Raw genomic sequence first — 14,989 nt, forward strand, 5'->3', positions numbered from 1 at the left:
AGAAGATGTGGTATATTTATACAATGGAATACTACTCAGCCATAAAAATCAACAACATAAGGCCATTTGCAGCAACATGGATGTTCCTTGAGAATGTCATTCTAAGTGAAATAAGCCAGAAAGAGAAAGAAAAATACCATATGAGGTCACTTATATGTGGAATCTAAAAAAATAAAAACAGAAATACAAAACAGAAATAGACTCATAGACATAGAATACAAACTTGTGGTTGCCAAGAGGGCGGGTGATGGGAAGGGACAGACTGGTATTTCAAAATGTAGAATAGATAAACAAGATTATACTGTATAGCACAGGGAAATTTATACAAGATCTTGTGGTAGCTCATGGCAAAAAAAAAATGTGACAATGAATATATGTATGTTCATGTATAACCGAAAAATTGTGCTCTACACTGGAATTTGACACAACATTCAAAAATGACTATTACTCAATAAAAAAATTAAAAAAAAAACTTAAGAAAAGAACACTCTAACACTTTCTCTTGCTGGGAGTTTCTCCTTGATAGCTGAGAAAGAGGAAAATAGGCAGAGAGAGAAAGCAAGAACATTAAGGAATCCCAGTACTGAGCATGAAATGGTGCTGATGAGACCCCTTTAGGTAGTGAGCCAAAAGCTAACTGCTCTTGAATTATTAAGAGGACTTTTGATCCAAACTCAGTAAGCTGATCTGAAGTTCCTAAGGTACAACACACCACAGAAGAGCTGTGACAAGTGTTTTACACAAGTCTACTGCTGGAAGTTTGGAATGCCAACTAATTTATTCCTTCAGTCCCTTAAATTAGTTGATAATAAATATAAAACAAATGATGGTCAATGTATCAGCTCTAAAAATAAGTAAGTACCCAGTAACTCCTACAGGACAAGATTCCCAGGTAACCATAAGTTAGAAAACAAAGGTGGGTCCTCAGGACTAGGTAGCTTTCTGCTACTTCTCCAGTTTAGACCTTGGGACTTATCTTGGCAAGTGAGAGGTTGGAAAATGGACTCTTGAGTGCATTCACCCAGGGAGATTGTAGACCTGTGGTACAAGCCAAGTCACAAGCCGAGTCACTAGCAGAATGCAGAATGAGAGAGAGAGCTGAGTGCCTCCAAGCAAATATCTAATGGGTGGTTACTCAAGAAGGTAGGAAGCAGAAGATAGGTCACCTTCCCTCCTGTCTGGAGAGTTTTCTGGGAAGCAGACATGGAGTTGGAGTTAGGCATAAAGAAGGTTTATGGGGAAGTAAAACTTATGAAAGAAAAAGGGAGGAGGCAGGATTGTGCAAGGAAATTCTCAGACCACAATGCAAACCTGACAAAAGTCTCCGCAGAACAGAGAGCTCTACAGCAGAGACTGACCATCAGAGAAGCGCTGCTTTGGGCAGAACAGGCTGGGCACTTGTACTACCAACTTGTTCAGTCATTGGCTGAGTGCCTAGCGAGTCTTCTGCTCAAGACGGCAGATCCTACAGAAGTTAAGAGCTGGAAGCAATCAGTTACCACGCTCCTGGAAGCTGGTGGTACTTTCTCGAAGGCAGGTCTGAGCAGCTTATCTCCATGTCTGCTATAATCCACACCCTGTGCCATGCGGATCCACTTCTCTGTACACTCATGGGGAAGAACAGCTCCTTCAGGGCTCTGTGGAAAACTTAGTAAAGGGAGGTCGGCAGAACAAAGTAAAGTCCCACTGCTGCAGTTAGTCCTGGGACTCCAGCTGGCAGTTGTTTCCCTCCTCCACTCTCCATTCAGATTTCCTTACTCTCAACTGCCACCACGGCTTACTTGGTGGGATGACCGAATGCTTCATTTCTGGGGGTCTGAACCCCTGGTAACCATGTCTTTCTCAGATTGCATTATTGCATTCTCTAATCACAGTTACAGTTGAGCATAGGAGTACCAAAGGGTGCCCAACTGAGTCACTTGAGTTTTACACATATTCCATTCCTCCCTGTCCCCATTGTATAATGCTAACTCCTCAGTTAGCCCTGACAAGATGATGACTCCTCTTCTTGCTTCCTGGTCTCTGAATACAAGGTTCCTAAAGTACCTAAGTAGCAGCTGTAGTTTGCACCTCCTTTGGGAACCAGGACGTTTGATCCTGCAGAGTCCAGAGTTGCAGGGGTTAGAAGCACAGAGTGGCTTGTTAGGTGATGGTAAGTAGGGGGTCCTTGGTTCATGGACTTAAGTAAACTTCCTATTGAGGGAAGAGAACCACACAGAAGACTCTGATTCAATGCATATTCTGCATCCTGAAGAATGGTACCCTATCCCTTCAGGATGTTACCTGTGACCTGGCCTGTCACCGGTATCTTTAGCAGGTCATTCCACTGCTGTGAGGTTGGCAGTTTTCAGGTGGTGCAATATGTGAAAAGATAAGTAGGACTATGATCACAGGCCCATATCAACCCCTCCTTCAGTGGAAAGTGTGTTCCCTGACCAGATGGGATATTGTGTGGTGTTCCATGCCTGTGGACCAGGCACTGTGTAAGTCCCACATTGTGGTGTTGGTTGAGTCAACCAAACTCGACCTGGAATAGATGTCTATTTCTGCTGGACCTTATAGGACAGAAGGGGCCAGATTTTTCTCTGCTGCATTTGACAGTCTTGATTCTGACTTGAAATTGTCTATTATTTTGGTGCCATCTTGCCTTTAAGGTTTCTTCAAGGTATAGCGACATTTTGAGGTCTCAATATTGGTCTCTGTTGTTGGCAAGGTTTAAGTTTAGAGGCAGGTACAATTAAATTGGCCTTGTAAGTGGGTGTTCACTATGACTCATGCCTCACCTTCATCTTTGCCACCATGTCCACTTGGTTTGCATGCTCATCTTGACAGCCCTAAGATGGCTGCTAACAAAATCTGTCTAACATCTGTTGGCCAAGTCATTTTATCTTTATGGAGCTTCTTCTGTTATGGATGCTTTCTGATGGGTATTAACACATGATACAATGATCTTCACATTTGTGTTGACTCTCACATGTCTATTTGTATGCCTCCATCTCAAGCCTCCTTGTTTTGATGTTTCAGTCTTTCTCCTTTCAGGCCCCTGCACAACTGATCAGGCTGTTCACTACTACTGATTAGTCCATGTATATTCTAACTTAGAAACACTTTTCATTCCACCAAAGAAGATGACCAAGTACGTCATCTAAAGCTCAGTCTCTTGAGCAGATTTCTTTGCCACTTTCTCTCAAGCCACCCCCAAGTGAAGCTGTAGTCCAGTTGTCATCCAGCTTTGTCTTCCGTGTATGTATCAAGCCATCCATGCATTAACCAAGCTCAGGCTTTTTCTTCCTCCTCCTTCAGCCATAGGTGGGAGTTGAGAGGGGTGCTAGTGCACCCATGGTAGGTAAAAAAATGAAGGTCTGGGATTCTTGCTCATTTAGGTTGCTTGTGTCCTCTAGTCATACTCAAGCTCAGTCTAGGATATACCACCTCTGTCTTATGGTGGATTGCTGCTGGGCATGCCTAGTTTCTCTCTGTTGAATTGGACAGCCATGATTCTGACCTCTGATCTGAAATTTTATTATCTTGGTGTGTGCATCTGCATACTTTCCTGGTTCTTCTTTGGTTTGTTTTTTGGGGTTTTGTCTTTTTTTTTGGCTTTTTCCTCTTGCTCTGTTATTGCCACCTATTCTCCTTTCCACACCTTAAATACTGGTGCTTCACAGGTATTTACCCTTGGCCCACCAGTCCCCTCATTCCTGCTGTCTGCCCTTACGGTTTCTCAGGGCTGGGGGTATTGCATAAAATGTGAGTTTGTAATAAAAATGGACTTTAAATTGTAGCTATACTATTTACTAGCTGTTTGACTTTATGTAGTAAATTGAACCTCTCTGAACCTGAATGTATCTATTTTATGAGTAGCCATCAGATTGGTCAACATTTGCAAAGTACTTTGCATGTGGTTTGCCAACAAGTACCCTTTGATAGCAACTACTCATTATAGCTATTTAACTACTGTCATGTCTATAATCATAGCCTAGACCTCTGCTTTAAGCCTTAATCTCATCTGATTGATTGTCTTTATCCATCTGGGTGTCTGAAAGTCCCACAGGCAGTCAGTCTAACATACCTGTGTTTGAACTCATCATCTTCCTATCCAAATAAGCTATTTCTTCTATATTCTCTCTTTTGGTCTCTTCACTGTCCAATCAATCATAAAGCTAGTTGGAAATCTTACCTCCATCTTCTCCATCATCTCAATCTAATCAGTTATGTTTACTTTCTGAATATTTATCAGACCTGTCTCTCTTTCTCCAGGGAAGGTAGATGCTGGTGGAGGTACAGTTTTTAACTTGCCAACTAAAATAAATTAGGAAAACTTTGAATCTTAAAAAAATTTTTTTTTTCCAGTTAACTCAGGTTGTCAAGGAGAAAGTAGTGATTTCTCTCCGTTCGCCACTCTGCTGGTCATGATATATATGTATTATGCAAATACACACGTGTACACGCCCACACACACAACACACACACACACACAAAGCTTCTATGTTCTCACAGAGATAGGAGAGGCTCACATCATTATGTTCTCCTCTGTGTCCTTCACTGGTCTCTGGTGTTGGCTGGTTGATCATGTCTTGACCCCGGGTCTCTTTTCTGAGGTGCAAGAGGTTGAATCTAAATTTTAGAGCATGAGGCTGGGCTCTACAGTCCTTACCACAGCCTTAGATAATAAGGTTCGTGTCATGGTGGTTCACTCACTCATGTTGCCCTCAGCTTCTTCTGATTTGGGGAGGTCCCTAAGAGTTGCAGCAGACTTCTGTACATCCCACTTAATTGTACTGGGCCCTTTGAAGCTGTCCTTTGGCTTACCCACTTGGACATCTTTCTTACACATTTCTGAGCCACTGTCTGGGCACCATTAATTTTTCTCTGTATTATTATGCTAATGACTACTCTTTGCCACAGGGCTTACAAATATTCTCTGCCTATTCTCTGAGACACCTAAAACTAAGCCCTCCTCCCTCTGTCAGACTCTGAGATTTCCCCCAGAATCTATCTGGATGTGTTTCCCACAGTGTCCTCTCTCATGCTTCAGCTATACAGGGAAGGGGTTAACAAGTGAGAATTCTATCTGACTGCTTCTTCCTCTGTTCTCTTGCCAGTCTCTGTTGGAAGAAAATTTTCTTCCTATCTATATCATTGATAATGACAAAAGATAGCATTCCAACATCTAAGATTAATTTTTTTAACTATACAGGTAACTTTTAGAATTAAGAACTTCTTTGTTCTCAAAGCCAGACTCTCAAGATTATTTACTCCCCATGGGCAAGATCAGCTTTGAGATTGGGAGCAAAAGGATGGCCTATTTCTATGTGCATCTCTGCTGTAATAGTCTGCTTCTGGCTGGAAAAAGGAATTAACCACATGCAATAAAGCGGAAAAGATAAAAATCACATTAATAATCACAATATTGTGATATATAAGATAATATGATTTTTCTCCTGTGTTTGGTCTTCCTCTATAGTTGCAAGTTTCCAGCTCCCCAAATCCTTGGAATTTACTAAATGCTGAGTGTGGTAAAGGTGTTTTTGTTATGTTAATGAGGTGACTTTTGGAAAGCACCCAGGGTTGGGGGCTGATTGCCAGTGGAGCCAACCACATGCTTAGAGTGTTAGAACTTTAGATCTTACTCACTGTCCTCCAAGGTGAAAAGAAGGGCTGCAGATGGAATCAGTTGCCAGTGGCCAGCGATGTAATCATTTGAGCCTATGTCATGAGTCTCCATAAAAACCAGGATGGTGGGATTCAGAGACCTTCCTGGTTAACGAACATGCGGAGATTTGAGGAGAGTGGCTCACCTGGAAAGGGCGTGGAAGCTCTGTCCCCTCCCCGATACTGTGCCTTCTGCATCTCTTCCATCTGGCTGTTCCTGAGTTATATCCTTTTATAATTAACCAGTACATGTTTTCTGAGTTCTGTGAGCCACTCTAGAAAATTAACTGAACCCAAAGAGGAAGTCATGGGAACCTCTGATTTATAGCCAGTTGGTCAGAAATACAGGTAACAACCTGGACCTGTGCTTGGCATCCTGAGTTGGAGGGGACTGTTGGAACCTCAGCTCTGTAGAACTCTGTAGCCAGTTGGTCAGAAGCACAGGTCATAACCTGAGCCCGTGACTGGTATCTGAAGTTGGATGGCGAGTGGGGTGGGGAAGGGTGGGGAGGGCGCCAGAGAGGACAGTCTTGTGTGACTGAACCTGTGGAATCTGATGTTGTCTCTAAATAGAGTAGGGTAGGAAGTGTCAGAATTGAGTTGAATTCTGACTTCCTGCTGGTGTCTGAGAATTGCTTTTTGGTGTGAGGAAAAACCTCCCAACATTGGAAATTAAGTCTCAGAACACTGAAAGAATAACATGTTATCCCCCCCTTTTCTAGATGTGTTCTATTTCCCTCGTATAATATATTCTGCATCCTTCTCTGTCCTGCCCTATGCACCAGAAGAGTCACTTTATATATTGCCTTGAGTTTGCGTGCCTTTTATCTTCAGATTTGGGGTCAGTCAATGGGAGGCCCAGGGAAGAAATCTGGTTGGAGGTGAATTAAGCCAAGGTTTTTATTTTCCCAGCTTCCCAGGTACATCTGCCAAAGGCCATAGCTCCTGTCTAGTTGTGGTCACAGATTCTTAATCATTCTAATGACTTCTCTCTCCTTTTGTGTCTTCAGATCATCTAGGAACGGTGACATTCTGGTCTCCTGCTAACTCTCTGGTGACGCACCATCCCTTGTTTGTTTCCCTTAAGTAAAAAAAAAAAAAAAACCCTTAATTAAGCTTTTCTCAGTTGTCCCATTGAGTATGGAATTTACTTTTCTTAGGACCATTACTGATAAATCCATTGTATCTATGTGATCCATTGTATCAGAATTCAACTCAATTCTGACACTTGTATTTGCATGACCCATTTTTTTTTTTTTGCAGTTAGAACTCCTGAAAAGCAGGGATTCTAATCCTTAAAATTCTCTTTTATCCTCATCTTCTATTGTGAAACAGCACTCTGCTTACAAGGGTGAGCATGAAACGCTTTCTGAAGTTCTTCATTAACCCATTGAACTGTGATGTGCTGAGCACTGCTTCCGGCCCTGTGGACACCATGGTGAACAAGATGGAATAGTTCTTGTCCTTACGGAGTCTCTACTCTCCTGACTCTAAATTTCCCCTCTGTTGGTTGCAATTTTTAATGAGCAAAGTGTGCGTTAGTCCTGGTCACATCCCTTTCAAGCAAGTCTTTCCCATCCACATTCCAGGTGGCTTATGATAAGGCAGAGCAATGTTTTTGCTGAAATTTGAAGACCCAGAAGCTGTGAATAAGCAGTGGAAGTATAACGAGAGATCAAAGTATAGAAAGAAATAGGCATAGAAAGAAATATGGATGCAGTGATGAACTGAAAGACCGTTTTGCCTTAGTACTGAGTAGATTGCTGCTGAAGCCTTACTCACCTGCAGTTCCTCTTCTTAGCTTCTCAGGAGTTCTTTGTGGAAGTTTTACAAGAAATCCTACTTTGCTTGGAAGTTTGAATGGCTCCTAGTTCTTTAAAGCCAAACGAGACTGAGGAAACACCCTCCCGTGGAAAGGAGGGAAAGGGAAGGAAAAGTGCTGTGTAGACGTTGAGTTTGGTGTTGCTGCTGCTAATGGGCTCACTGAAGCACGTGGGGGAGCATGCTGCACCAGCGAGTGGACTGCCTTCCTTTCCTTACCCTGTGCAGTAAAGACTGCGCTGCTCCTCAAGCTGGCCTTTTAAGTAATCCTGCCTCATGAATCATAGCTGTACAGCTTGTTTTTCTTTCCCGGACCCCCATACTCCACACCTCACTCTCATCAGTAGTTTTGTTTTTTCTAGATGATGAAAAACTGCCAGGTGGATCCCTTGCTTCACGTGATCCCTGGATCGTTTGTATACCTGCTGCTCCTGCTGACACTTGCCACTGGGATTCTGCTGTCTAAGAAGACTGCCAAGGTAGATTTGTCATAGCATGGCTCGTTATCATACAGACTAAAGGCAGGTCCATGCCCTAAAACATAAGTATTGAAATTGCCTTTATGAGAGTCCTGCTAAGCTAAAAAACATTTATGGAATCTGTCTGCAATATATCATTATCTTTTTTTTTTTTAATTTTATAATGATCTACTGGTTGCCTTTTCCCCACAATTCTCCAATCTCATGGCTGAGAACTCATTTTTTGCAGTCTCAGTTGGGATCCGTTTTTCTGGGACCAACCTTGTCAAGGGTAGGGAGAGAATAAGTGAGCTCAAGAAATGCAGCCCTACGTAAACCTTGCATTTCCTGCTCTGACCTTATAGTTTAGTCCTAGACTCCTGCTTTCTCTGAGACCCAGTACCTACCCTGTGCCCCTGATCCAGGGACAGGTAGTTAAGCACAGGTGTCGCTTCTGCCTTTGCTGCCATGTGCCACTGGGGATGTTTGAGAGACCTCTTATAATCCCTTTATATTTTTACAGAGCTTTTGCACCCATTGTCTCACTTGAATTCTAGAATAGTCTTATTGAAATAAACTATTTTACATTTAAAATCCATTTTTAATGGAGCCAGGACTGGAATGAAGCTCTCATAACTCCGTCAATGCCTTTTATTTTTAAACAATGTGTATTTTCTTTTTTTAACATAAACCTGTTCTGAAACAAAAGGAAATAGTAATATTAAGTTCCAAATCACCCAATGATAAGCTTTACTAATATTTCAGAATTTTTAATCCACATACACAGTTTTTTACATTGTTGATGTCATTCTAAAATAAAACTTTGCAACCTGAAAATTGAATGAATTTAATGAAAAGTTTAATGAATTTGGCAGGTTTGTTTGTTCTTTCTTGTTTAATATTGTCACATGTTTATTTTGATCCTCATATTAAGTTGATCCCAAGACCAAGCTATAGATCTCAAATCAACTTTAATGCAGAAAAGGGGTGGACAACAGTATAATAGAAAGGAGGTATCAGGGCAGGGTATTCCTGCACCAGGTTCCTTGAGCAAGGCATCACACAGAGCAAAGGGAAGTTTGTAGATGGGCACACAAGAAACAAAACACTACAATGGTCCTGTGGGTCTGCTTGGTTTAGAAACAAATTCCCTCTTTAAGCTATGTAAAATGCTGATACCTCTTTCACAGTAGTCAGTGCAGGGAAGGATCTGTAGTACAATCCAAATGGCTCCTGTGAGACAGTGTTCAGTGTGGTTCACAAAGCAACTAACTAAAGTGAACGTGCTCACGATAGGGAGCCCTGTGCCCGGGAACAACCGCAGAGTTCTCTTTCCTCAGCCTCACCTATGTGCAGTGCCAACCTAAATGTTAGGTAGAAAAGCAGCCCCCTTGTGGTTTGATTGAAAGAGTCCTGGCGCTTTCTCCTAATCCCAAACACAAAAATCTCCATATCTGAAAGAGCTCTGTTATAATACAAAGGTATCATTCGAGTAAACTGTTACCACTTTGATCTACCAGATTGGATTAATGTCTAATGCATAGAGAGGATCCACTTCATCACAGCAGGGCAGGCCACTTTAGCTCTAAGACCAGGACCTGTGCATGGAAGTGAAAGAAGGGATGGAAGGGAACAGAGTGTGGTACTGCAGGGAGCCTTGCTGGGAAGCCACGGCACCACTTACCCACCTACACACCTGGTACCCAGGAGGGCTGGAAGAGCACAGAGGAGCATCGTGAGGGGCAAGTGATACTGAAAACAGCCTTCACCATTGTGAATCATGAGGAGTAAAGACACAGTTCATGGGCCTGTTTCATGCTTAGAAAAACTAATTTAGTAAATATGTATTCTCGACATCATAACGGTTCCATCTGTGGGTGAAACAGAGAGCTTTCCTAGGGAGCAGCAGTAAGGTTCAACAGTGGCCCAGGGCCCAGACCACTGGGCAGAGGCCCTTTCTGTTGGGAGAGAGTCACATTCCCCTGTTATTTGCCACAGCCTCAGGACCCACAGGCTGCCTGCAATGTGCAAACTGCAGAATTCAGCATGAAGGTTGCCAACAATTTTTGGCCTCAGCTTTTTAGCTGGTTCTCATTTAGCAACAATTTCAATTTTTCTGGGACACTTGGTGTTTTGATGAAGAAAAATTAGGTGTCCTTTAGTCAACTTGGCAAAAGAGAGGGTGGGTGATAGTGGTCCAGAAGAGTAATTATAGGACTTAGTTATCTCCATTAAAAATCCTAGAGCAGCCATCGGCATTTCATTCTCATGTAGTTTTAAAGAGAAGAATGTTCTGTCCTTAAAAAATGGGGCAATTCATACTCATCAAGTCATGAAGCTGTGCAATCATTTGTGGATTGAGAAGCAAGGCTTCTGATGTTGACAAAGGGAGCAGCATTACCCACTGTGGGAATTAAGGCCAAAAACTGGGGTTTAATCCTCACTCCCGTTCCGCATCTCTTCCACCACAGTCCCTCACAGGGTGCATAAATATTGGGTAGAACTGCCACATAATCGAGTACATGAATAAACCATAAGTTGACTCAACATATCTCATTACATCGATGACAAAACCATAACTTTCTTAGGACATAGTGCTACCCAAGCCTCCTACCCTTCACGCTTCTAATGGAAAATGTGTACCAGCCTTTTGGGAAAGTGGCCTCCCAGCCACATGTGGGAATTTATTCATTGTCCTAGCAGAAGTTTCCATTGTACCAGAGAATTTTCACAGGCTGAAAACGTGGCTGCTGTACTCCTGCCATGAGCCTTCTAGCCTGAGACAGTGACCAAGTATAGGTGCACCCAGGTCTATGGCATGGGCCTGATCTGGAGTCAAAAGGAAATGTTTAGCCATCTTTCAGATTTTGTTCCTCAAGACTCCAATGAGAACATGGCCCCTTACCCTCTGCATTTGAATCACCAGATGTACATCGGCTGTAAAGGCTGGTTCTCATCTCAAGTGAGAATATGGGAGGCTGTCTGTCACGAAGAACGGCCAGCTTTGCTCCATTGCACACATCTGCCAGAAATGGACCTTTTGGCACTTGGCATTTTTTTTTGTTCTCTACATGCAACATGTGTAATTCCAATTCACACCTCTTTGCCCTATATTTTGGCCCATTCTCTTGGCAATTTCACTTTAAAGAAAAACACAAAGCAGAGGCTTTTAAGTTTCTTGTACAATTCCATATTTATAACCTAGTATCCTCAGCTGCTTTGAGAAGATGTATGAGGTTTTTTGATCACATGTGATGAAGTATGTATTATTAAAAGATCATGATGCATCTATCAAGCCCCATATTCTTAGCAGATAGCACAACCTTGAACCATGCAGTAAGCATTCAAAATATTATTTTAATGAATTCATGGTTAACATGACCTAGAAATAAGGTGGTGAATTAAAATTAACTTGAGTGTGAAAAAGACTATGCTACTGTGATAGTTATTGCCAGAAAACAAGTACTTCTGGTTCTCCTTTTGAGCGTATAGATTTTTTTTGTGTGAGCATATAGAAAATTTTGACTAGTAAAGCTTGAGCAGAATAATGTTACTTCTCGGGGAGGAGGTTTTAAAAGCTGGATGCAATATCGCACTTCTGTCTTTCCATCTCCCGGGGGTGAAGGAACTACTCCACATAGAGGCTGTTCCATCCTTCGTGAATGGAGTAAGGATGATGCAAAGAGCTGTAGCCAGCACACGACAGATGTGTTGTGAGAAAGAGAATTAAACCTTTGTCATTGTAAGTCACTAGGATCCGAAAGTGTTACTCCAGCATAATCCCGCTTGTCCTGACTGACATAGCTACTTAGGTTCTGTTTCGCAGGTGTGAGTGTAGAATAGGTGAGAGAATGAGAGAGCTTTTGGGTTTGGATTTCTGACGGACTCTTAAAGACCATGTACTTTCAATAAAGAATACATGGTGGTCTACCCACTCCCTTGATGGCTCAGCAGCCAACTCAGAGAACTTCTTAAGCTAATCTGGCAGCGACAGTGACAGAGGAGAAGTGATTTAGCAGGATTTACTGTTTCCTGGTGTCATTGCTTTGGTCTGATATCGTCACTCCATGTGTGGGAGAGAAAGGACAGTGTGTTAGATCGTACTAAATGTTGGCTCACACTAAGTATATTTTATTATGAGAAAAGCACTAGCATCAGAAATACTTATGAGTGTTATATAAATGAGAGTGAAATGATTTCATTTGTTCTGTGGGAAATGGTTAGTGCTAATTTTAAAGGTTCATAGACCACAGAAGAGAATAAAAAAGAAAATAGTAATTACTCAAAACCTACCACCTAGAGACAGCCTTGCTAGTGTTTAGTGAACATGCTTTCTAAGCATCTCTCTCTAAACAAATGTGCACACATGTTTTATATAAATGGGAATATACTATTAAAGTCACATCCATTTAATTGACTCTAATAGGCACAGTTCTAAGAACTGAGATGAAGCCATAAGCAACCCCTGTCCTGAAGCTTGCTACATGTAAAGAGAGATATTCAGCAAGACTTTTCACGAGAAGTTGGTGTTGTGATTTGGGAAGTCCAGGGTGCTGTGCTCTTTGTAGGGAATTTCGCTTAGCCTAAGGAGTAAGGGATGACTTCCTGAGGAAGTGAGATTTTTATAAAATGACCTTTGTTTTACTCTATGGCATGTCAGATAACTCTACGTTACAATTTTCAGAGGTGGCATAATACTTCACTGTATGGAGTTATGTGTGTGCTATAATTTATTTGCAAGTTATTATTAGTAGGCCTTCAGTTTGTCTCCTTTTTAAAATGTCATATATAGGGCCACAATGGAAGTCCTTTTGCATGCGTTTTTTTGTTTTACATTTCTTTAGGATAAAGACAGAGAAATGAGATCAGTGGATCAGAAGTTACACAGATTTTATATTTATGTTTTATGTGTATATACACACATTATATATATACCGTTAGACTACACAAATACATACATTACACATACACATAAATGTATACAGACATCAACTACCGATGCTACTATACTGCCTACAGAAATGTGCCAGTTTCTATTCTCTTCATCAAAAACTCTTAGGAGTGACAGGTCCCCAAATCCTGGAAGACTCAAGAAATGTAAATCATTAACATTTTGTAAATATTTTCAGCATTGTAGGTGGGAAAACCTTCATCTTGTTTGCATTTCCTTAATCACCTTGAGGCTGAAATTGAATGTAGTGAGCAGGTTGTATATTCCCTAATTAGACACATGTAAGTCAGAGGGTTGGAGATAACCTCATGTTAAATTCAGGAGCATTCCACATCAGTGAAGTTTTTAGGGGTGCCATGGTATGGGGCATGATGGTATATCCTCTCCATGGTAAAGTACGAATTATTTATTGCATCTTGCACTTTTCACCACTAAGAGGCACAGTACAATGCTTAGTAATTCTCTTTCAAATTGGAGTATAGCATATATCATACTTGGGAATAATATTTTAACTCATTTATCAGCTCTCAGAAGGATGTTACTTTCGAGTCCTCCCCAGGGCAAGAAAAGCCTCCACAGCAGGTCCTCTTGCAGGCTGGGCATTGTAACTGCAGCAGAAGCGGCAGTGCTGGAGGTATTTGAGGTGGTTAGGGTACTGGATAAGGATGCTATGTGGAGCCTCCAGCAAGTCACACTAGGAGATGTTCAAGGCAGACTCTTAGAATTCTAAAACAAGTCACGTCTCTGAAACATTACCCACCAATTCGATAAACAGCTCTGGGCCCTAGTAGAGACTGAGCCTCACCAGTGGACAGCAAGTGACTATGTGACCAGAACATTTTGCCACAACCTAGGTATTTTAAGATCCACCAGGTAGTGAAGAGAAAGCAATAGTCCACTATACAAAGGAAATAGAGCCTCTCACATTGGGCCTGAGAAGGTCAAGAAGGGACAAGTACCTGAACAAATGTTTCAGCCCTCCCCAGCGCCCGTGGACTCCTCTCCCTCAGCCGTGGCCTGCATGGTGATGCAGACCTCTGCAACTGACTGAAAAAGGAGGGAGGCTCTCAGGCTCCCAGGTGACTTGGCACAATACCGAAAATGCACTACTGTCACACGACAGCTGCAGTCAGAGAAGTCTCAGAAGTAGTGGTGAAGAGAAGTTCCCCAGCATGCAGAACTACACACTCTACATTTGGTGATTTCATTTGCATGGAAGGAGAAGTGGCTTCAGATAACAGCTTTCATGGACTCGAGTTGTGACAAAGGGCTTCAGTGGTTGGTTCCGGGTCTGGAAGGAGCAAAATTTTTAAAGTATGAGACAGAGAACTCTGGGGAAGAGGCATGTGATTAGGCTTATGGGAGTGGACACAAGAAGCAATTCTGGGAAGCAATAGTTCTCCTAGGGTAAGTCCTGAAGGTTTTGAGAGGAAGGGGCTAAAGAAGGGAGTATCTATTTTCGGGTAGCCTTTGTCACCAGTGGGGCTTTTGGCACTGACCTGAATTTCCTTGTTGACTCAAGACTGACTGATTCAGAAGGAATGGGGCAGGCATTCTCACAACGCAACACAGCAGAGAAGAAAGAATAGATTTTAAGTATTCCCCAGTGCTCTGTTTTGCCTCTTCCCAAGTCTTCTGCCCCTAGGGCAATCTTCTCAGTGATTTCTAACACTTTTTAAAAGTGTTAAAAAATTTAAAAGTCTTCCTGACATCTACCTTCCTTGTGGATTCTGTGATTTTCTATAGGGTTGATTTAGGAACAAGGAACAGAGCCTTTTCCAGTTCACTATCCACCTGAATCACTGTTTTCTGCTTCCCTGAAAATGGGACTGGGGTGAAACAAAGTGCATAGAAGAAAGGAATGTTGGAGCAAATAGAGAAAACAAAGGAAGCCGGGAGGGCTATGGGGAAAAGAAAAGGATGCTGAAAGAAGAGAGAAAATATATATAGTTCCAGGACTTTTCATATATTTGTGGTTCAAGTTCAAGTTATTGCCTGACTTCATTGGAACAAATTAGGTCCATTTTCCCAAAACCAATTTCCACGGTCATATGAATGACAAGTAATCACCAGATCATTTCTTCCACAACCACTGGGGCATTAA

At 42.0% G+C, this 14,989-nt stretch overlaps 1 protein-coding gene across 5 annotated transcripts in view; it reads left to right on the top strand.

Annotated features, from left to right (window-relative positions):
• Nucleotides 1-14,989, top strand: part of SPAG17 (sperm associated antigen 17) — a 356,415-nt gene that overhangs the window by 29,826 nt on the left and 311,600 nt on the right. For all 5 annotated transcript variants that reach the window (XR_012075867.1, XM_072967909.1, XM_072967912.1 and 2 more), the window contains one exon: nt 7,839-7,955. Coding sequence is in view for 4 of the 5 variants with exons in the window: in XM_072967909.1 (XP_072824010.1) it covers nt 7,839-7,955 (117 nt within the window). In the remaining variant the exon portion in view is untranslated. The remainder of the gene's footprint in view (nt 1-7,838; nt 7,956-14,989) is intronic.

This window comes from Vicugna pacos, chromosome 9 (assembly GCF_048564905.1).
Source record: "Vicugna pacos chromosome 9, VicPac4, whole genome shotgun sequence".
Taxonomy (NCBI): domain Eukaryota; kingdom Metazoa; phylum Chordata; class Mammalia; order Artiodactyla; family Camelidae; genus Vicugna; species Vicugna pacos.